A 20,273-nucleotide genomic window follows, 5' to 3' on the forward strand; every position below is an offset into this window, starting at 1 on the left:
TCCATAATAGCCTCCATTCCACCAATTCCCAACCGATAGGCCCGCCCAGTGTCTTTATGAGTCTTCAGACAGCGCTGAACACAGCGAAGAGGCATTCGGATGTCGATGGCAATTTCTGTGGGTTTCTTGCCAAGAACATGGCGCTGGTAGACAGCCAGATCTTTGAGATCCTTGGAGTATTGCTTGCGAATGACTTGTCGAGGCGCCCGAGCCTGAGGCTGACCACCACGCGGCATGGTGGTGGTCGTCAAAGCTAAGAGCCTTTGCGGTCACATTGATCATAACACACACACTCTTCGCTAGCTTCACAGGTCCTACGACAGTTGCCAGAGCCTTGGTAAAGGTTATAGGTATACCTAGCAGTGTGTAAACTCGCGTCAAATCATGTTACAAGTGCTTGTTGTCGAGGGAAAGCTGGACGAGACGTGAAATTAAATCCCACAATTTCACGTAAATTCTAGTGCCATTCGATGCGCCTCAAAAAGGCGATTCGAACGCACATACTTGCAGGGGAAACAGACGTGTATTGGTGGAGAAACAAGCTATTTAGTGTCGACTACATTTTCCGTATATATCGACTTGTTTTGATCCGCGCCCTATCAGGTGAGAACAGCAATAATTAATGTCTAATACTTGAAAAAAAAATTCACTATAAAAAAAAAGTTCAAGGCCCACTGGGGGGACCGACCGACTGGCGTCATGTGCATTGATGCCATCACGCTTCCCCCTTGGATAGCTTTGGTGATGTGTAAATAAGGTTTGGCTCTGGATAGCAGTGAATGCCATATTGGGGTGATGAACCAGTTTGGCCACTGGTATTCAGCAGAAAAGTCGCCCTTTAAGTTGCAAAAAAAAGTCGCACTATCAAAATAAATATGTTGCTGAGTATCCCCGCGACTTTTCTGCTAATGGTGTAACAGAATTTATTGCGCTACCCAACTTATGTGGAAAAATCGCGCAAAATGCGAAAATTGTGACAATATGTGGGGGGGGAATATTTCCCCAGGACCCCAAAGTGACCACCATAGAAGGGCAGGGTAACAATTAATGGCTACAATGTTTAAGAAACAATTACAGAACAACTCCATAGATAAAACACATCAAACCCGCACAGACTAAGCTAGGGTGCAGGATTTAAGTGGTGTTTCAAACCGCGTTTTGAAACAGCTGTTTCAAACCGCGGTTTTTAATTATTTTCAGAAAAAGTGCTGTTTCAAAACACATCACATGTGGGAAAGTTAGGCAATTTACTGGTTTTAGACAGACTTTGGTGTATACTGTAGCAGCTATAGTTACAGCTATAGAGGTAGCATACTAATCAACCATTGTTACTCTCTATGTAATGTCACTAAAGGTCTTTTAAAGGCTCAAAGTGTTACTGTCACATCGGTGATAGGGTCACACCATATACAGACAACACAGAATATAACTTAGGATAGCAAGGGGCACCCTGAAAGCTTGAGGAATGGTGTAAAAAGACAAGTAAATACATATGCTAGTACAAAAAAATGATTCAAAAGGTTAAAAATTGCCATTTTAGGCAATTTTAATCAATCCCTGTTTGCAAACCGGTTTGTAAATCGGCTGGGAGTTCAAACCGGTTTTAATAACCCCCTAGAATTCAATCCTGCACCCTAGACTAAGCAGTACACGGGGGGAATCACATCACATTAAATCGGCACCGCGCGGACTCGGAGGCGTTGGCGGAGCCTCCCGGTAGCGCTCAGGCACAGCTAGCACGAGCTGGAAGTGAAGTTCGGTGGCACCCTGAAGCGGCAGAAGCCCCGCGAAGAGCGTGTGCCCCACGAATCGGTCGACGACACGTGCCCCACCCTCGCCCTCGCGCTCGATGTTCCCGCGCTGCACGGACAGCGGGCGGTCTGGACAGAACCCGTTCACAGTTGCGACGCGGCGCGCGAGGTACCGCTGGAGCGTCTCCGCGGCCTGCATGGGCGAATACGGCGCGCTCGGGTGGGTCGGCGACGGCGACGGCGAGCCCCGGGCACTTGATCCGGAGCCCGATCCGCAACTGATGGTGCTGATGGTCGGCGACGCGGGGACCTGGCCCGAGTCGTACGCCCGGATGGTGCGATGAATCTTGGACAAGACATCGCCGATGCTGACGAACGCCTGTCCAATCGTCTTAGAGCGGACTTCGACGCGTGTCTTGAACTCCATCGGCGCGCCGGGCGGTGTGGAAAGACGGATTGTCAGTGAGTTGCGCGGGGGGCTGCAGGCGGGGGGTGAGGAGAAGGTCGGCCGTCAGAAGGGGGTTGGCTTGGAAAGCATCGGAGGGGAAAGATAGGTCGAGCGTGAGCGCCGTCGCCGGGGCCAATGCCGGGTGGAGCTGTAATCGGCGTGGTTCGGCGGGGATCACAGTCTCAGTCTGGCGCAGAGGCAGTGTTAGAGTTGTTCGCATTCTACTCGTGGAGTCGGGGCTGGGCAGGGGGACATCAGCGTTGGGATGTGGTGTGGGCGGTAGGAAACGCAACGGGAGCCGTGGGGGCGTTTCGGCGACCGGAAGCTGCTCGTGCCGCTCTGGTGGGGATTCAAGTCGAGTAGGTATGTCAGTGTCAGTGTCGTCCACTGACGGCAACGCGGAAGTCCACGACTCCGGCGTATTCATCGCCGAATACGCCTCGATTGTCAAACTCCAGCGCACCTCTCTTCTGTCTAGACTGGCGCGCGGTCGCGCTCCGGGAGGGGAAGACATGGCTCTAGGGCGGGGTGGGGAGCGAAAACAAGACGCGAGCTCGAGCTGTAACGCAGTATAATAAGCATGATGTAGCCGCCCCATTGGAGATGTCGGCACGCACCAAATTTGGGAAATGACTCCGTCTTACAACAGCCTGCGTGTGACGATGACTCTGGGGTCACGCCCCACGCCCCGGCCGCAGGACAGATGATGGATGGATGGCTATCCCCGAATGCGCGCCCGGGCTCAGCTGCCCCGACCGCTGCTGTTGAGTTGTTGTGCTGTTGAGCGTGTGGCCTAGGCCTGACGTGAAACAATATTACGCGGCGCGTGGCGGTGGCTGATGCGTGCTACCGGCAACTACCTGAGGCTGCGGCGAGTGTGTGTGGAAAGGGTTCATGCCAACACACCATACTACAGCGCATATATAGCGTTGCGAATGCATTAGGATCGAGGGCACTGCGTCATCGTGACGCGGATGCGGGTCAAGGCGGTGCGTGCGTCCGACTAAATTGCGTCGGCGGGCGGAGTGGGCGCCTAGCTGACGAGGATCGGCGCTCCCTTCATGATCAATGCAGAGACGGATCCGCGCTGGGAGCGGGGTCTTCAGTTTGGCCGAACAAAGCGGCGCTCGATGGGGATGCCGAGTGACAACGGACGCGGCACTGGCCGTGTCATAGTAGCGAGGGTCGTCATCGTTTAGCAGTTATTCTAAGTGCGGCGAGGCTGGCGCTCCTGGCACTGATGAGAAAGGCTGCGCTTGGGCCCGCGCTGCGCTAGATGTTCCGAGCTGCGCTAGATGTTCCGAGCAGCCACGCAGCCTGCGCAACAGCATAAGTTGGGTGTGCATTCGCAGTCTCGGGTCCGTTGCGGCTGTTTCACCATCGCGCCCGCAGAGGCCGCCGGATTGGGGGTGGGCGTTAAAGGGTCGTCGACGTGGCATGACAAGGAAGTTTGATATCTGATGGATGATCCGACAAGCGCCTAAAAACGTAAGCTGGCGACGTGCGTTCGAGCCTCGACACGCGCGCGTCATTTCCGTGTGGTATCAATTATGATTGCACAAAGAGACAACTGTGCAAACTCCTTCGTTCATTTATCCTCACGTAGTATACCCACCGGGGTTCCACGCAAAACATAGTCCCCTAAGCAGGATTTATAAATAATCATGTAATAAAAGTTGCAGAAATTGATGTACAAGAAATCAACTTCTATATTATGGTATCAAATACCCATTTCATTCAATTTGGTGGTCATGGTCATATCAGATTTTTTGGCCGAAATATTTCAGCAGGTCACAGGTCACAGCCCATTCTTTTGGTTCTAAAGTGTCCTGATTTAGAAGGATCTCAAAAATTCCTATACTATAACTGCCAAAATATTCATTTTTGTGCACAGGTTGTCAATAACTCCTTTCAGCGCCTATTTTTCTCAAACCCCTGTGATTATATAGGTGATTCTAGCACTGCCACGGGTACCTAAATAATAAGATTGATATCCTGTACAATATCTATTCATCTTATGGTTATTCATCACACACATTGATGCAGCAATGTCCTCCTCCTTCTTGCAAATCTCCTGAAATTTCACATAACAGCTATCAAATTGGGTCTTGGTTTGCTATCACAGGTGAAAGGTCTAGCATTGCAAGTGTAAATGGACTTGCTCACTGCTACAGCCATGGAATTTACCCTTTGCTGCATTAATATTGTTGCAGATCCTCAACAAATGCTCAAGTTCTTTTTCAAAACTGCGGATTAGATGCCTAGCTGACAAGAAGAGCAATAAAATACTGTCTGATCTTTAGCATGCTGCACTTTTGCTGCATTAAATCATGCTACTATTTGCTGGGCTACTGTGTTGGACAACATGGAGGTGTGCAGTAAAGTGGTACTGTTCTATTTTAATCAATTGTCACACATCACACCCCCATGAAAACTGAGGTGCCAACAGAGCTGACGAATTGGCCCGGGTGATGGCACCCGGCCTGCCCGCTCCCACTAACAAAAAATTTTGTCACTCACACAGCCGCTGAGCGGCTGACGAAACATCCAGTTTGTCATGGGGGTCATGCTGCCGACCCCCCTGATAAATTTATTAAAATGGGACAATCTTGTATTTGGCGAAGGGTATCTCACGTCTTGCCCTCATTGGGCTAGAATATGATCTTCTGCAAATTGAGCAGCTGGTCTTTCAGAGACGTGACAACCCATAGCACTGTTAAGTCTGTGTCTTGCAGCTCTTCCTGCAATGTGAGCAGCAATCCAAACTATTAAGGTGCTACTGAATGTATCTCCAGAGGCCACACTCCTAATTCATGCCTAACTTTTTTTTCTAGAAATAATTGCACTTGATTTTGTAATTGCTGTTTTCAGAAAAGTTGGCACCAGCTGATTGCACACCACCTCCGCACCTTTTATGACTTGGAGGTTTTTATGTTTTATTCTCCATCAGTTCTTATTGTACATAGATGTATTTAGTATCAAAAATTGGAAATACCTGCTGATCATCCAGGAGGTAGATCTTACGAGCAGAGAAGTGCAACTTCAAAAAATCGTCAATTGAGTACCTTGGAGTCATCTCCCATGACCACATTGAAATGGACTCTGTTAAAGTCACAGGTATTTCTGCTTGGCCATCTCCAGAAAACAAGAAGGATGTCCAACAGTTCCTTAGGTTTGCTAATTTCTACTACTAGTTCATTGGGGACTTCTCAGCCCCTGTGTGTCCTCTAAGTCTCTTTGCGCTCACCAACAAGGACCAGCATTGGACTTGGGACTTGGTCAACTCAAAACCAATTTTGGCAAGGCTGGACGACACACGGCCTTTCCGACTTGAGAGAGGATCTCTGCAGCTGTGATTATGCGATGGGGACGGTTCTTCCGCAATCCACCCTGGACAGGAGGTGGCACCCTGTGGCATTCTATTCCAAAAGCTTAAATAATGTCTAGTGCAACTACAAGGTCCATGACAATGCAATTGTCACGGTTCAGGTCGAACTACCAGGCCACGGGGCCGTTCGGGCCCGCATGGGCCTGCACAACCGCCATACTCCTCAACACTCCCCATTCTTCCAACCCCTTCCCTTCACCCCTGCAGGCCCTACGCAGTGCCCATCCGATCCGCCCTGGGACCTAGCGCCTATCCGATCCATCCCTAATATCTGAGCGTATGAAAACTGTACTTACAGGATGTAGTCGCTAGGCTAATATTGTCTATTCTCCGGGCTTAAAACCCATCTTCGTGCTCCTCAGACCCACTCGCAGTTGGACCACCTGATGTCCCGATACGGCCCGAGCCCGACGCTGACAGCGATGCTCATCACTTGAGGAGTATAGACACTTTCTCGAGGGCACCATGCACCCTGTCGAGATTTGGGCTGACCATAAGAATTCGGAGTACTTCAAGAAGACACAGCACCTCAACCAGAGACAGGCCCAGTGGTTGCTTTTCCTCTCTGGTTCAACTTCATGCTGTACCACAAGCCCAGCCGTAACATGAGTCAACCTCATGCCTTCTCCCGGAGACTGTCAGGGGAACCTCCCTTTTGGCCCCTCGGAGATGATTCTGATTCCAGTTCTGATTCCGGTCTGGCCCTCCATCTCGCCCACACAATCACTGATTTGTCAACACCTACTCCCGATGGTCACCCTGGGACCTTGCCTGTGATGCCGCCCAGCAGCAGCTATGGCCAAGCAGTATATAGTCAGCTCCCTAGCAGGCAGACCCTTAGAGTTTCTTCTTTTGGGATCCTCCCCTGCTAGGACCTTGATCTCAGTCCCTTACAAAATCATATATTACAATGTTTCTTCCCAAGTTCTAGATTCAGTCCTAATGGCTACACTATCCTCAGCAATATCTCTAAGCCTCAACAGTGCAGACTTTAGGTTTTGCGGCCTGGGGTACCACACATAGGCAACTGCACGGGTAGGCCAAACCAGTGCAGGTATACGGGTCTTTAAAATTTTTTGCAAAAAAAAAGTTTCACAAAGATTGAATTTTTTATCCCACTTTTTTTTTAAAAAAAATTATCTATCAGTAGTCACATGATGTGAATCATGGGAACTTATTGCGTCATATTGCAGGAGGGGGGAGGGGGGTCCCCAGAGGGTCGGAAAAAAACTTTCCGACCTATATCCATGTTTTGTATCTTGAACCCCCCTTGGCCTATAGGCTATAAAGACTATTAATATGGGAGAAGATACAGAGTAATGGAAGTCAACTCGGTATCGCTCTCTTCCACAAGAATTTCGTCCTCATCATCCTCCTCTGTTGCCTCAGCTTCAGCCTCAACTTCGGCCTCAGCTTCGGCCTCGGCTTCAGCTTCGGGTATCGCGCTTGGATCCAGCAGTTCGAATTTGTCTTCTAAGGTGTTCATCAGCATGACGAAAATGGTGTACGGCTCTATGCTCACTAGGTAGCTCTCCACTTCTCCGCTTCCGCGCAAACTCGTCGGCATATGACCAAAAGTCGTCCCCGCCGAGTGTGTGGTTGCTCCAGTCGGTCGCCCACGCCCCGCGCCCGTGGGAGAAGTGCACAAAGCCGGGGTGTGCGGAGAGCTTCTTGTCCAATTTGAGCTTCAGCGGCGACTCGTCCTGCAGGAGCATCATATAGTCGACCACAACGAAGATGGCGAACGGCCGCTCGGGGTCCGTTAGCGCGTCGAGGACGGCCTCGTTGAGGTCGGGGTACTTTTCGAGGATCAGGGCGTGGGAAGACGTCGCGAAGTGGGTGAGCGCAGGGAGGGAGAGGGCCTGGATCCACACCGGAAATGGTTCGTCATGGAGCCCGACGAGGAATAGTTCCAAGTGCGTGACGTTCGCGAGCGATGGCTGCGCAGACAGCCCTGCCACGACGTCGGGATCATAAATGTCGAAGAACTGGCCGATGGAGCAGCGCAGACGGCGGAGTTTGGGCAGCAGGTCTAAAGCACCGTAGACGCGCACACCGGAATAAATTATGAACTCTTCGATACCGGAGCAGATCGTCAGGATTTCGCGGATGTCGTCCTTACTGAGTTCGTACGAGAGAAGGATACTCTTGACGGCGGCAGCCAGAAACGCCGTGCCCTTGCGCTGCGCTAGGCGGTCGAAGCCTGGCCGGGTGATCTGTCGGATGGTCTGCGATATGAAGTCGATGTGGGAGAGGGAGGAGGTCACGATCATCGTGTGGCAGGCGAGGTGCTCCACCCTGCAGCGGCGTTTATCATCTGTGAGCGCGGCTGGCAACAGCACACGCACCACTCTTTCACGCGGCCAGCGACGAGCATGAGGTTCGGCACCTCCCGGGCGTCGTTACACGCAGCAATGCGGAAGATGTGCCGCTCCAACTCAGGGGGCAGGCGGGGGTGGTCGTCGTCGTCCATGGTGGGCGAAAGCAAGGAGTGTTGCGTAAATGCGTTCTGTTACCGGCGGTGATCCGTCTTCGGTTGTTTCCGGTTCTCCTTGCACCAACTCATTATGGACGTCGTCCTCGCTGAATATCCAGTGGGAATGCGCAATGACGGCAAGACTACGATACATGGCCCATGGGCGAAGGCCGACATGCACGGGCCAAATCTGGGCGACAACACAACTTGCTGACGTAGGCAGGATGATGTGATGACACTGCCGTCGGATCATGATATCTGATATTGACGCCAGTGTGATGACCAACTGATGACTCATTTTTTTTCTTCCCTGAACCACGATGTCATTCGGATTCTAACTCGTTCTGTTCCATGCACACTACGCGCCAACCGCGCGGTCCGTCTCGTCGTTGTGGACCTTTGGCTTCTCATCCGCGCCCTCCTCCAGCACCGCCTCGTATTCCGCCTCAATCGAGTCAAACAGGCCCGTTCCACCCACAGGATGCGCTGGTGTCCAGCCAATGCTGAGGGCCTTGCCTGCGACGGAGCGCGCTGGGTGTTTGGTTAGTCAGGAGGAGGGGCGAAGGACAAGAAAGGTGCGGAGTGGAAGCACGCACAATTGCTCCCGTACGCAAAATCGCTCCACTCCCCGAGCGCCATCTGCACTTCTTCTGGCTGAAGCGTGCGTGGCTCCGCCGTTGGTATTGCGCCTTTTGCATGCAGTCGCCTACCAATCTCGCCCGCGAGCTCGCGCCACTGGTACGTGTCCGTGGCGCAGAAGTCTAAACATCTAATCAAGTTGTCTGCTAGAACGGTAAAATGACATACAAAAGCAATCTGAACCGGTGGGCGCCTTAGGGGTTCTGCTCAATGCGTCGTCCAGGAGGACGAAGTACAGCCTGACGAGATCCTGCACGTGTACGCCGTTCCACAATGGAAGGCCGGGGCCGACGTGAATGGATTGCCGAAGCTTGAGCGCGGCGCGGATAAGGGCGGGGATCTGTACGGAGGTGCGGCTGAACAGCCCCGTGCCTCGTCCGTCTAACTGACTTCAGCTCGGGAGGCGGGTCACGACAGAGGAACACACATATCAACGGCGGCATAACGACATAGCCGCGAACATAGCCGTCGATGCTCGCCTGCATGATCATGTTGTCGGTCTCGCGGTGGACGTAGGAGGTTGGGATGGCACGAATATCAGTGCAGTCTTCGTCCTGGTATCTATTCGATGGACTTGAGTCGTTGCTCAAGGCCAACAGCAGAAAAGCGTACATCTTCTCAGACGCAAACTGCCCTTTCGCGTTGTCGGTCAACGCTCCCGTTCCCGAGGACTGCGTTCCTTTTTGCTGAGCCAGGAGCTGCATGAGGAAGCAAGACGACGCACGTGGATGAACACACTCTGCACTCCCGTCTTCTCATATCGCTCCTTCAACCCCTCGAGCATCGCCCGCGCCGATGGCGGGTGGTCCGCATTTGCCGTGTGGAGGATCACTGCCAGCAGAAACGTCAGCGCACAACAGCATTGAAGAACCTTGAAGTCCCCACCGTCCGCCTCCCTTGCCGCCGCCCTGACCACATCCACATCTGCCAAATCGGCCACCAACACCTCCACTCCAATCTTCTCACGGAGAACCGCTGCGCGCGCCTCGCCCCGCACGAGCACGGTTAGTCGAACATTCCCCGCAAGGTAGTCCGGTCGCTCGAGGAAGGCCGACAGCGCCGTTCCCCCGACAAAGCCGGTTGCGCCGGTCAGAAGCTTTGCGAAGACCAGTTAGTCGAGCGGAAGGAAGCAGAGGGTAGGCTTACGACGCTGAGCGGGTACTGCGGGATGGGCATGGTTTGAGGGCAAGATTGTCGTAACACGAAGAGATGGGTCTCCTCCGCCTCACGACATCTTTATGTGGTTTGTCGGCGGCCGTGGATTCTGTCGCTTGTCAGGCCACGCGTCTGATATGTGGGGACGTGGGTTTCGAAGGCGCACATCCGGCAGCACCAAGGCAGCACTCCCAGACTTGTGCTCCGGAAGACATTGCTCGTTGTTCTGGAAGCACCCCGCGAGGCTTTTGAGTCGCCCACGGACGACCATTGGCCACGTCGCGCTCTTTCTTTGGCGCGGTTTCCCACTCGCTGTCGTTCCAAGTGTCCGGCGCCGGCCCATTCGCCGTATATTCCCCTCGGCTTGTCAACCTTTCCCCATCGGTGCCGACTGCTCCCAATCTTCATCTGCTTGAATTTTAACACGGAAACGCCACCAGCCCCTCAGACATTTGACCTCTGCCCAGCGTCATATCAATATCTGCGATAATTCACCCTCAGCTGCCTGCAATTAGGCTTCGACTCATCCGCCGACATAAAAATAAACTACTGACGTACACTCACTATTCCGTCTGTCGCCTATCACGTCTCAGCGCCGTCCGCCAAGCTGGGTCGCCTCACCTCCGTCGTCGCATGTCCTCTGCTCCCAAACGCGGTTCGCGCGCGCTCCATCGCGAATAGAAAGCCGGAGTGTTGGTCCAATTTTCCTTCCCAACATAGCGCCTATTGCTCTTCAACTGCTTCGAAACCACAGCACGCCATTGAATGCATATGCCGCGGAAAGCAGCGCATTGTCGTCACCGCCGTTGTCAATGCCTCTCGTACATATACATCCGTATGCGAGGCTCGCTTCATAAGGCTACATACTCTCCTTGCGGTCCGTCTAAGTATATGTAATCGGGCTCGCCATCGACCGATTCTCCCCCCACTTTCTTCCCTCCGCTAACACCTACCCCCCTTCTAAACTCTCGACTCTCCACCCTACATACCAAAAGATGCCTGCATCGCCCACTGCGCTGCTAGTTGGTGAGGACGTCTCAAAGGCCCTGACGATAGAGCTCCGTTGACGGCGACACAGGCCTCAATCTCATGGGTGTGCTCTTCAACACCCTGCTGTACGGCCTCGTCCTTGGCCAGTTCCTGACATACTTCAATGGCTCCTCGCGTATGTTTTCCCTTTGCTCGCGTCTTGGCCGTTGCTGACTGCCGTCACTGGCGAGCAGGAACAAAGGACCCGGCGTGGATTCGGTGACACACTTCTCCTCGACAATTGAAGTCTTAACTGAACGCGCGCGCGACAGGGCAATCGTCTGGATGCTGCTCATACTCGATACCATCCACAGTGGGGTGTGCGTGTTCTGCATGTTCTCCGCCGGCCCCTTTTACGTATGATTTTTAGCGAGTTTTACGCCGTATGGGACGTGGCCGTGACCAACTACGGCGATCTTGCGAGCTTCGCCAGTGCGTGCGCCGGCCATTCAAGCAGCAGCAAGCCTGACCTTTTGTAGTTGTTAACTGGGTCATCCCTTTCACTGCGACTGCCGATGCTGTCGCTGCGCTGTTGACACAGGCGTTCCTTCTCTACAGGTGAGCGATTCCATTTATTGTGTACTCGGGTCTTATGAATGCAGGGTCCACTCTTTAACCCGCAACGTCGCCCTGGTGGCTTTCCTCGGCACCACATCGGTGCTCAGTTTTGCATTCGGATGCACCGCAGGGATATACTCCGGCATTCTTGGGACGTGCGTCGCCTCTACTTTCCGCCTTTCTGATGCTTAGTCTCTGCGGCAGCGTCGAAAAGTTCCCGCCGCTCGTGAAATGGGTAATCTTGTGGCTCTCGTTCCAGTCGGTTTCCGACCTCGGCATCTCTGGTGCGTGTCCCACTACTGGCAATCGACGCGGACGGGCCATTCGCTGACATTTCCAACAGGTGCGCTAATCTTCTCGCTCATTCGCTCGCGCACAGGCTTCCGCAAGACCGATGCGATGATCAACCGACTGATCTACGGCGCGATCGAGACGGGCGTCTTTGCCTCGGTGTTCGCGATGGGCGACCTCTTCTCGTTCACGTTCTTCCGCCAGTCGAATCTCTACCTCACGTTTGCGTACCCCATTGGGCGGATATACACAAACGTGGGTGTCCTTTGTCTCCCCCAGGAGCACGACTGAAAGACCCAGACGCTCCTACATGTCTTGAACTCCCGCGACTCCATACGGATGACCGGCGGGATGGCGACCGCCATTTCGCTCGGCGAGGTACTGACAGAGGTATCCCCGCATCTCTTCGTCCCCTCCGGAGCGCTCATAGGCCACAGGGCCACACCCGCGGCCGTAGCGCGGCAACGACACCTTCGGATACACTGTCCAACAAGCAGAGCATCGTGTTCCGCCAGCAGAACAACGGCCACGGGCATGACCACGACACGAGCTTCGTGGACCTCGACGACGACGCAAGCCAGATGGCAGGCCCGAAGGAGTCGATGGAGCGCGATCGCAAGTCGCGTATCATGGTCGCCGTGGAGGAGTCGGTGCATGTTGTGTAGTACAGCAGTCGCAATGGGACTCGGTAGTAATGATCATATGGCAGTTCGCATGCTTGTGGAATGAAATCTATCCAAAAAATGGAAGGCTTTCAGTCGATTTGCATCACTTGGCGTCAAAATGTTGGGTCTTTGGGAAAGAAAGTAGAACACCATAACAATACATGTCACAAGTCCATGATTTCTAAACGAACACCTGACATTGCAGCTTAATCCTGGCTCATTATCATATTTAGTGCTGGCCAAATACAAATATAATATGCAATTCAGATATTATATCATATTTGCATACTTGGAAGAATATTATATTTGTGGTATATTATATTCATATTTCCTCTTAGATATCCAATTTGATATGAGTAGCTTTCAAATATAATCTAGTGATCTGGAATATGACTCTAAGGCCTAAGGAGTCATCATCGTCTGCCAAACCTATCTTTAGCCATTCCTTGGTAATGATACCCAATGACATTATCTTTATTGGGCAAGACATCAGACATTGTATATACTTGAGATGAGAGAATACTGTAGTTTCATTCAATCTTATAGGCCAGTGACCTTGTGCAGAGATGTACAACTTAGCCAATGGCCAACTTTCATGTGGCCTGCTGCCTTATATGGTAGGTCTGCACACCATAGACACAGAATATTTGAAATTACCATTTTGGGCTGGTTTGGGACCAGAGAAACTCGTTATGACCACAGTAAAATTCCAGACAAAATGACAATATAACCATAACAGGATTAATAATAGTACAGTATATATTCCATAGATATACTAAAACCAGGAATGGTTGAATACCTGAGTATAATTGAATATTCCTAGGCAGTAATATAATGTATTCAGGATATATTATATCATATTCAGGTATATTAATATTCCAGGTCTGCGCTGACATTATATTATATTCATAATATTCATAATATATTTAATATTTATTCGAAAATATTTATTTATGGCCAGCACTAATTATATTACTATCAAAATTCCAGGATAGTAATAATAGAATATACAGTAATCATAATATGGTAAAATTTCATTGTCATATAAGTATCATAATGAATTATCCTCTTTGAACAACTATTAGGTAGCTGTAGTGTCATTAAAAACACTCTATTATAGTTTTTTTTTTTTTTTTTTTTGCATTTATGTTAGGGGAACCCCCGCTTCGGCCTCCTTCGGACCGTCCGAGCGCATCCGAGGCACATCCGACCAGCGCCCCCTCGGACGCCCCGACCTACCCTGACCCTTGTCCTCGGCCTCCTTCGCCTGCACAATCACTGATCCGTCAAGACCCTCCCAACGGTCACCTTAGGACAGAGCCTGTGACGCCACTCAGGCCTTCTGCGCTCTACGTCGGCAGTTACGGACGACCAGTATATAGTTGGCGCCCTAGCAGGCGGACCCTTAGAGTTTTTTCTCTTTGGATCCTCCCCTGCTAGGTCGGTCCCTCCGTGTATTTCCGTTGCTTTTATTCACGCTTTTGATCCTCCCCTGCTAGGCTTTTGTCGGAGTCTCCAGGGTTGCCCTTACAATTTAGCTGGTATCAAAAGAAAATATTGCAATAGTCCTTTGTATTCTTTTTTGCATTTGGTCCTTGCTGAAGTCCACTGTATTTGCAATGAGTGGCTGTGGGGGATTATCTTATCATAAGTTGAGTCATCAGCCACTGCCGCTGAAACGATAACTTATACATTTGCACATTGGTGTTTCTTATGAGGCACGTGGGGTGGGGGTCCTCATGGGGTAAAAATAATTTTTTGTATATGAAAGATTTACGCCTTATACCACAAGTGTGAGCCGTAGTGGTAAAATCTAGGCTAAATCTGCTAGCAGCCTGCTAGCACCCCCATTGCCTAAATGTCTAGCTTCTGCTAGCCAGCCTTTAGCTAGCATGTTGCTAGCTCTTACTAGAGCCCACCGTGACTTATTGTGACAAGTGTGACTATTATTTATTAATATTATTATTCCGCGCCCTCCCATCGCCCCGTACCAGGGGAACCCAGAGTTTGAGGCCAGAGAGCAAGAATGAGTGGCTAGGACAAGGGTGAACATAAGAGACAAGAGCCTGGGCTGTCCAGTCCAACCAAGGGCTCAGGTCAATGAGGCAAGCTAGCCTGGAGCGTTGGAAGTCGTCTAGACGCCCCTTTCCTGGGGTATGGTCGCAGCAACCCCACTTGAGGGGACCAGGCCGGAGTAGGGTTCAAAGAAAGAGACTTCAATGCTAAACCTAAGGTACAGGAGTAATACTCTTAGTCTTTATATACTGTGGGCGCTAGGGGCCGATCGGGCCCGCTGAGGGTCAATCAGAATGGAGCAGGGGATGTCTCTTGTCGTCCCTGGTCGCTCCGCTAGGAGCCCAGGGACCATTCCTCTGGAAAGGAGCCATGCCAAAATCGACACTAAGGAGTGTTTGGCAATGCAACAGTAAGGAGCTCCCTCCTGATCCCTGTGGTTGTCTGGGGCCGATTGGGCCCGCTGTCAAGGGTGTCTGGCGGCGCATCATAATCCCTGATGGCGGGTCATGATGGCTTGATGGCTGACTAAAGTGTGATCCATGATTATGTTCCTTCTCTGGGATATTAGGGTTGTAGCTCAGTGCCTTGAGCTTGTGAATTATGAGGGCTTGTCAAGCCCTAGGGCTCTAAGGGTGGTGAGGGCCCGATGGGCCATATAGGGCCCGACGGCCCAACCTGAACCGTGACAGTGGGGTGGGCTCAGGCTGTGAATGGGCCTGGTGTATAGTGGCTCTTGAAGGGACAATGACTCGATGGTGAACCCTCCAGCATATGTCCGGACCCCGGACTGGTGCCAAATTGGGGGGACATCGATGATGCTGGGCATGGTGGCGGGAACTTGAAGCAGAGATACAAGTAAAGATACTTAGTTGGAATGACTGGCATTCAAGATAGAAAAATATTGTGGGAAAAATGTTATTTGAAAATGTTTTGCGGATTTTAGAAATGGCTATGATCCGCAACTATTTGTCAAGTTTAGAGAATAAAGTTGCAGAAAATGGTGTTTTGCTTAAAATGTTGCGGTAAAGTGAAATTTTTACAAAGTGTGTGGAAATTTAATACTTCCCCACTTTGACCGCCATAAATATATGCCCTCATTGTTTACACCACCAATGGGATGACAGCTGCTGAGAAGCTGCCGATCACATGTGTCGCAGGCATCAGTGACAGCTGCCTGCCACCACATCATCAGCTGGAATCCAGCTCTTGTCGCAAATGGACCCAGCTTGGGGCCAGTTCCGGCCGGCTATCAGGGAATGATTGCCTACCATAGCAAAAAAAAATCGGATTTTTGTAGCACTCACAGATAGAAAAGAAAACATAAAATGTATTGTATATACAGAGATACATCATACTAATAACAGGACTACGGAAGGGGAGGAGGGAGTGGCTAAGGGAGGGAGAGGGGGGGGAACAGGACAGAAAAAGGCTTGAAAATCTTGAAGGGGTGATTTGAGGACTTGAGAATAGGCAAGGACTTGACAGAGTGCTTGATTAACAGTGCTTGTGGTTGCTTGAAGGCATTTGAGGCTTGAGGAGGGCTTGAAAAGTGTTTGGACTTGGGGGGGAAAAGAGAGAAGTGCGTTGCTGGCTGTTCCTGGCAACGGCATATATGAGCGCTGATACCGCGCGGAACTGTCAATCATCTGATTGACATCCAGCGCTCGGTGTTCCGGGAGGTTCTCAGGCCTCCGGATCGTCCAGCTAGCATTCTCATGGCAGACGGCTGCTGCCAGGTGTCATGTCAGCCAGTGCCAGCTGGAAAGGCCGGCTGCACACCAGCTAGGGGCCAATTGGTGGTGTACAAATCAAGCCTATTTTCCTCGAGTTTCATTTATTATTGTTCCAAGTTGTCAAAATATGCATTTTTTTATCCACTATTTATCATAAATTAATCCTACTTAGGGGCCTATTGGCCGGCCGCGGAGCTGGGTGTCGTCATGCCCACCGGAAGCGCCGATCGAGATCAACCGATCATCACCCCGGGCGCCCTTTGCTTCGCGACCATCCGCCGCTTCTCTTCCCCCCACTACGAGGACGATTCCTCCCCCTGCGAGCTACGCGGACGATGCCCGGCACCTGGAGCGCAAGCGAGCACCTGCGCGTCCTCTCGAGCGCGCTCGAGCTCAGCGCGACGCTGCCGTACACGGCCGGCGTGCACCTGGTCGGCGGAGATGATCTGGGGGTGTACTACCACACTGGCGGGGAGTCGGGCGAGGCGCGGTGGGTCCCTTGCTTGCCTGTCCTCCACGTTGAATATCTTGGGCGCACAGCCTCATCGACTTTTGCACCGCTGCGGAGGGCGACGTCGCGAAGTTGGCGGCTGCGTGTGCCCCGGCGTCGTTCGGGCTGGGGCCGGCGGACGTGCTCGACGAGAGCTACCGCAAGGCGGGCAAGCTGGACGTCAACAGATTTGCGGCGCGGCTGGATGTCACCGCCAGCGGGATCCTGGAGGCCGTCAGTCCATATCTGCTGGACGGGCGGGATGCGGACACGGAGGACGCCGTGCTGGTGGCAGAGATGTACAAGCTGAACGTGTATGGTGCGCGACAAGTTTATCACTATATCCCGGCATTCATAGAGCCACATAGGGGCTGGGTCGTTCTTCAAAGACCACAAGGACACGCCGCGGAGCGAAACGATGATCGGCTCGCTCGTGGTCGTGCTCCCTTCTCCCCACACGGGCGGCGCCCTCACCCTCTCTCACGGCGCGCACACGGGCCACTTCGACTCGAGCGCGCTCCTCGCGGGCCACTCCCCCTCCACACCTTCCGTCGCGTACGTGGCGTTTTACAGCGATGTTGTGCATGCTGTCGAGCCTGTTCTTACGGGCCACCGCGTCACACTGACCTACAACTTATTCGTCCGAAAGCGCACTCGCGCAGGCTATACACCTGGCAGCCGGATCGTGCCCGCCCCGGAACAGGCGCTGGAGACGGCGCTGCGGGCGCTCGTCGCGGAGGCCAAGTTCATGCGCGCGGGCGGGCTGCTCGCGTTCGGACTCAGCCACCAGTACCCGGCGCTTACCGAGGCGGGCGCGGCAGACACCAATGACAACGCGGGCGACGAGTTGAACACAGGTTCTCACGCGTATCTGCGCGACGTCCTGAAGGGCAACGACGCGCGCGTGCGGTCGGCTGCAAGCCGGGCGGGGCTCAGCAGCTTCGTGCGCCTTGTGTACGACACGAAGGAGTACAGCTGGAAAAAGAGGAAGCCGAGGCAGGTGATGGCGGAGAGCGAGATGGAGCTCGAGTGGCTCGACACGGAGTTCAGCAGTCTGACTCATGCGATGAAGCGGCGCGGGCGGGTGCTGGTGCCCCAGGACGAGCAGGGGCAGCCGGGGAGGCTTTCCCCTCGCTCGGACGATGATGAGGACATGGACGATGAAAATGACGACGACGCAGAGGGCGGGGGCGAGCCGGTCGACTGCCAGTGGGTCACGCCCCGGAAGAAGCACAACGAGACGCCGTCCCGCTATATGGCGACCGGAAATCAGGCGACGATCGCGTATATCTATGGCGATGCGGTGCTGTTCGTGGTGGTGCCGCCGCTGGGAAAGAAGGGCACGCCGCGGGAGGAGGTTAAGCCGTCGGAGAGCGATGTTGAGGAGGACGGGGGAGATGACGAGGAGGAAGATACGATGGATGAAGATGAGGAAGATGAGGACGAAGATGAGGACACAGAGTGACTTTCATAATACTTATCGTAGAATTCTACGTTCACAATATATATTCCATCCAATATTGGAGGAAATGTCCTGTTCAGTGTTCAGTGTTGTATTTGACCTATTTAAGTATACAGCTGCCACTCACGATTTGACACAGCTGCGACTCAAAGCGGTATTGAGTCAATACCGCTCCACCGCCGAATACATGGGCAACAGATCATCCTCCTCGCCCTCATGACCATGCCAGTGTCCATGCCCGTGTCCGCTACTGCTGCGTGACCTGCCCTCAATTACAGCCATGCGCGCTGGTGGTTTTTCCTTGTCATACAGCAGTGTGAGCTTCGTGGTATATGCGAAGACAGGCACATATTGCGCTTCAAGTTCTTGTCGCCAAAACGCGAGGGTGGTGTTCAAAGACAAAGTGTGCAGGCATCTGTTATTGAAGAACGAGCTTCAGAGCCGCTCCTTCTTTGGGTTGGGAGAGAGGAGGGACGGTAAGTGGATGTAGGAGAGCGGAGCACAGGTCTAAGGCGGGGAAAGATCAAGAGCATCGTCATATAGATGGCAGCCGTCTCTGTCAAGCTGCTCCAGGCGCGGCAGGCCGTGGATCGCCGCGATCGCGGCTGAGAAGAGAATTTCATCAGCGATTAAGAGGTCCTGTCATCCAATGCGTTCAACCAGGCGTGCTGAGACGACACGAAGCTCTTCCTCGGTGGGCAGAACGAACCCCGGACCGACGGGCATCTGCGTTGCCAGCTGCTCCGGGGCGAGAACCCGCTTGACGACACGCCAAGAGCGAACGAGCGGCGCGACAGCATCCGAGAGGAAGTCGACCCGTTGCCGTCCATGGTCGGGCGCCGGCCGCGAAGGCACAGGGAGCAGTGCGGTTGACGACGAGCAATATGTGCGCGAAAACGTGAGGTCGGTGAAGAGCAATGGGCGGGTGAGTTGACTGAGGCGCCGGTTTGTCTGGAAGAGGGCCGATAGGTGCTTCCAGCGGAGATGGGAGGCGACTTCGAGCCACAACTCGTCCGGCACATCGTCCGTAAAAACGTGGCTGTCGACATGATGACGGTTGAGTGTGGGAGAGTCACAGACGTGACGATTGATGAATGCCTTGGCGACATCACACGTTACCGACTGACTCGGCACGTCAAAAATTTTCTTCTTCCCCACCACATCGACGATTATGCCCATCCGTCGACCCGACGCTGGGCCAAGCGGACGCATCTTCAACAGCTTCGCCAGTCTTTTCAAGGCCCGCAGATTATCCACAATCGTCACCTTCTTCTGGTTCTCTCGCGGGCCAACACCTTTCAGGGTGACGTCTGCCGATCGATGCACCTATGATGCTGCACTCTTTGTAGTCGTTTGGCTGCTCCCCGTCGACTAAACTTCTGCCGGAACATCTTGATCATCTCCCTCATTCAGTGCTCACTGCTCACTCCCGCGAGTTATTCTCTGGCAGTTGACTCCCTCCTCACCTATTCTATAAAGCGAGTTCCAAGTTCCAACCACCTCGGCAATCTGGCTGGTGTTTCCCGCGGTCTGGTACGCAGAAGACGATATAGGGATCCGCTCTGCCATCTCGGCTGGATTCACACCGATAAGAACTGCTCATTGAAATGGTCAGCAGGTCTCACGAACCGAATCCCGATCAGCATTCACTTACGGAGAAACGGGCAGGCGACTCTCAGCGGGTATGCCGCCGTGTTGCCCGTATCGTCTCTACGGATACCCCGGGAAGGTACGTGCGCTATTCTTTGCCGGCTGCGCTCCTCTTGCACAACGTCTCAACAGAATTGGTATAAACGGCTGACATAAACGGCTGTCGCAATGCATTTCACTCTCACTCTCCCACCCTCTCTTCGATTGACGGTCTGCCGATCCGTTCTCATCTTGCCGCGGCTCAGCTGGTCTCGCTTGAGTAGTTTCCGGGGGGAATTGACGGCGCCTGAGCGCCGCTGCAGTATTAATACGCACAAGCCCACAATCGCTTCCCTCATATACCACCCACATTCAAGCGCCGACATGCGCAACATCGTGCTTCCCGGCATACACGAACTCTTTCCTGACTATCTCCTCGACCTTCCCCGTGTTCATCGACGCCTACAACTTGAATTGCCCAAGCCGTTGCTTCTGCCTTTCGACCTCTCTAAAGGTTACTATCCACCCTGCCCAGCGGACAAG

General features: G+C 52.8%; 5 protein-coding genes across 5 annotated transcripts; 2 read left to right on the forward strand and 3 right to left on the reverse strand.

The window, feature by feature from the left end:
* Positions 1–1,665: 1,665 nt before the first annotated feature.
* On the reverse strand, positions 1,666–3,095 carry MIND_00570900 (uncharacterized protein; the record flags this gene model as incomplete). The annotated part of the gene is made up of 5 exons (XM_037362474.1): positions 1,666–2,130; positions 2,174–2,438; positions 2,493–2,758; positions 2,817–2,849; positions 3,060–3,095. 5 exons carry the CDS (start codon positions 3,093–3,095, stop codon positions 1,666–1,668), a joined length of 1,065 nt encoding a protein of 354 aa, XP_037220395.1.
* A 3,767-nt stretch (positions 3,096–6,862) lies between these two features.
* On the reverse strand, positions 6,863–8,057 carry MIND_00571000 (Peptidylprolyl isomerase; the record flags this gene model as incomplete). Its single annotated transcript, XM_037362475.1, has 4 exons — positions 7,936–8,057; positions 7,110–7,885; positions 6,919–7,060; positions 6,863–6,869 (listed from the first exon to the last, which is right to left on the reverse strand). The coding sequence occupies exons 1-4, from the start codon at positions 7,962–7,964 to the stop codon at positions 6,863–6,865; spliced, it is 954 nt and encodes a 317-aa protein (XP_037220396.1). The 5' UTR covers positions 7,965–8,057.
* Positions 8,058–8,421: 364 nt separating this feature from the next.
* MIND_00571100 (uncharacterized protein) lies at positions 8,422–9,878 on the reverse strand (the record flags this gene model as incomplete). The annotated part of the gene is made up of 8 exons (XM_037362476.1): positions 8,422–8,594; positions 8,660–8,824; positions 8,871–9,083; positions 9,130–9,263; positions 9,315–9,373; positions 9,427–9,533; positions 9,588–9,798; positions 9,849–9,878. 8 exons carry the CDS (start codon positions 9,876–9,878, stop codon positions 8,422–8,424), a joined length of 1,092 nt encoding a protein of 363 aa, XP_037220397.1.
* A 974-nt stretch (positions 9,879–10,852) lies between these two features.
* Positions 10,853–12,400, forward strand: MIND_00571200 (uncharacterized protein; the record flags this gene model as incomplete). The annotated part of the gene is made up of 11 exons (XM_037362477.1): positions 10,853–10,883; positions 10,936–11,022; positions 11,081–11,105; positions 11,159–11,206; positions 11,257–11,318; positions 11,366–11,444; positions 11,489–11,599; positions 11,649–11,728; positions 11,788–11,990; positions 12,036–12,125; positions 12,173–12,400. 11 exons carry the CDS (start codon positions 10,853–10,855, stop codon positions 12,398–12,400), a joined length of 1,044 nt encoding a protein of 347 aa, XP_037220398.1.
* Positions 12,401–16,430: 4,030 nt separating this feature from the next.
* MIND_00571300 (Fe2OG dioxygenase domain-containing protein) lies at positions 16,431–18,104 on the forward strand (the record flags this gene model as incomplete). Its single annotated transcript, XM_037362478.1, has 3 exons — positions 16,431–16,639; positions 16,690–16,958; positions 17,008–18,104. The coding sequence occupies exons 1-3, from the start codon at positions 16,485–16,487 to the stop codon at positions 18,102–18,104; spliced, it is 1,521 nt and encodes a 506-aa protein (XP_037220399.1). The 5' UTR covers positions 16,431–16,484.
* Between the last annotated feature and the right edge of the window lie 2,169 nt (positions 18,105–20,273).

This window comes from Mycena indigotica (genome assembly GCF_014461135.1).
Source record: "Mycena indigotica strain 171206Taipei chromosome Unknown Mind.scaff0005, whole genome shotgun sequence".
In the NCBI taxonomy this organism is placed as follows: Eukaryota; Fungi; Basidiomycota; class Agaricomycetes; order Agaricales; family Mycenaceae; genus Mycena; species Mycena indigotica.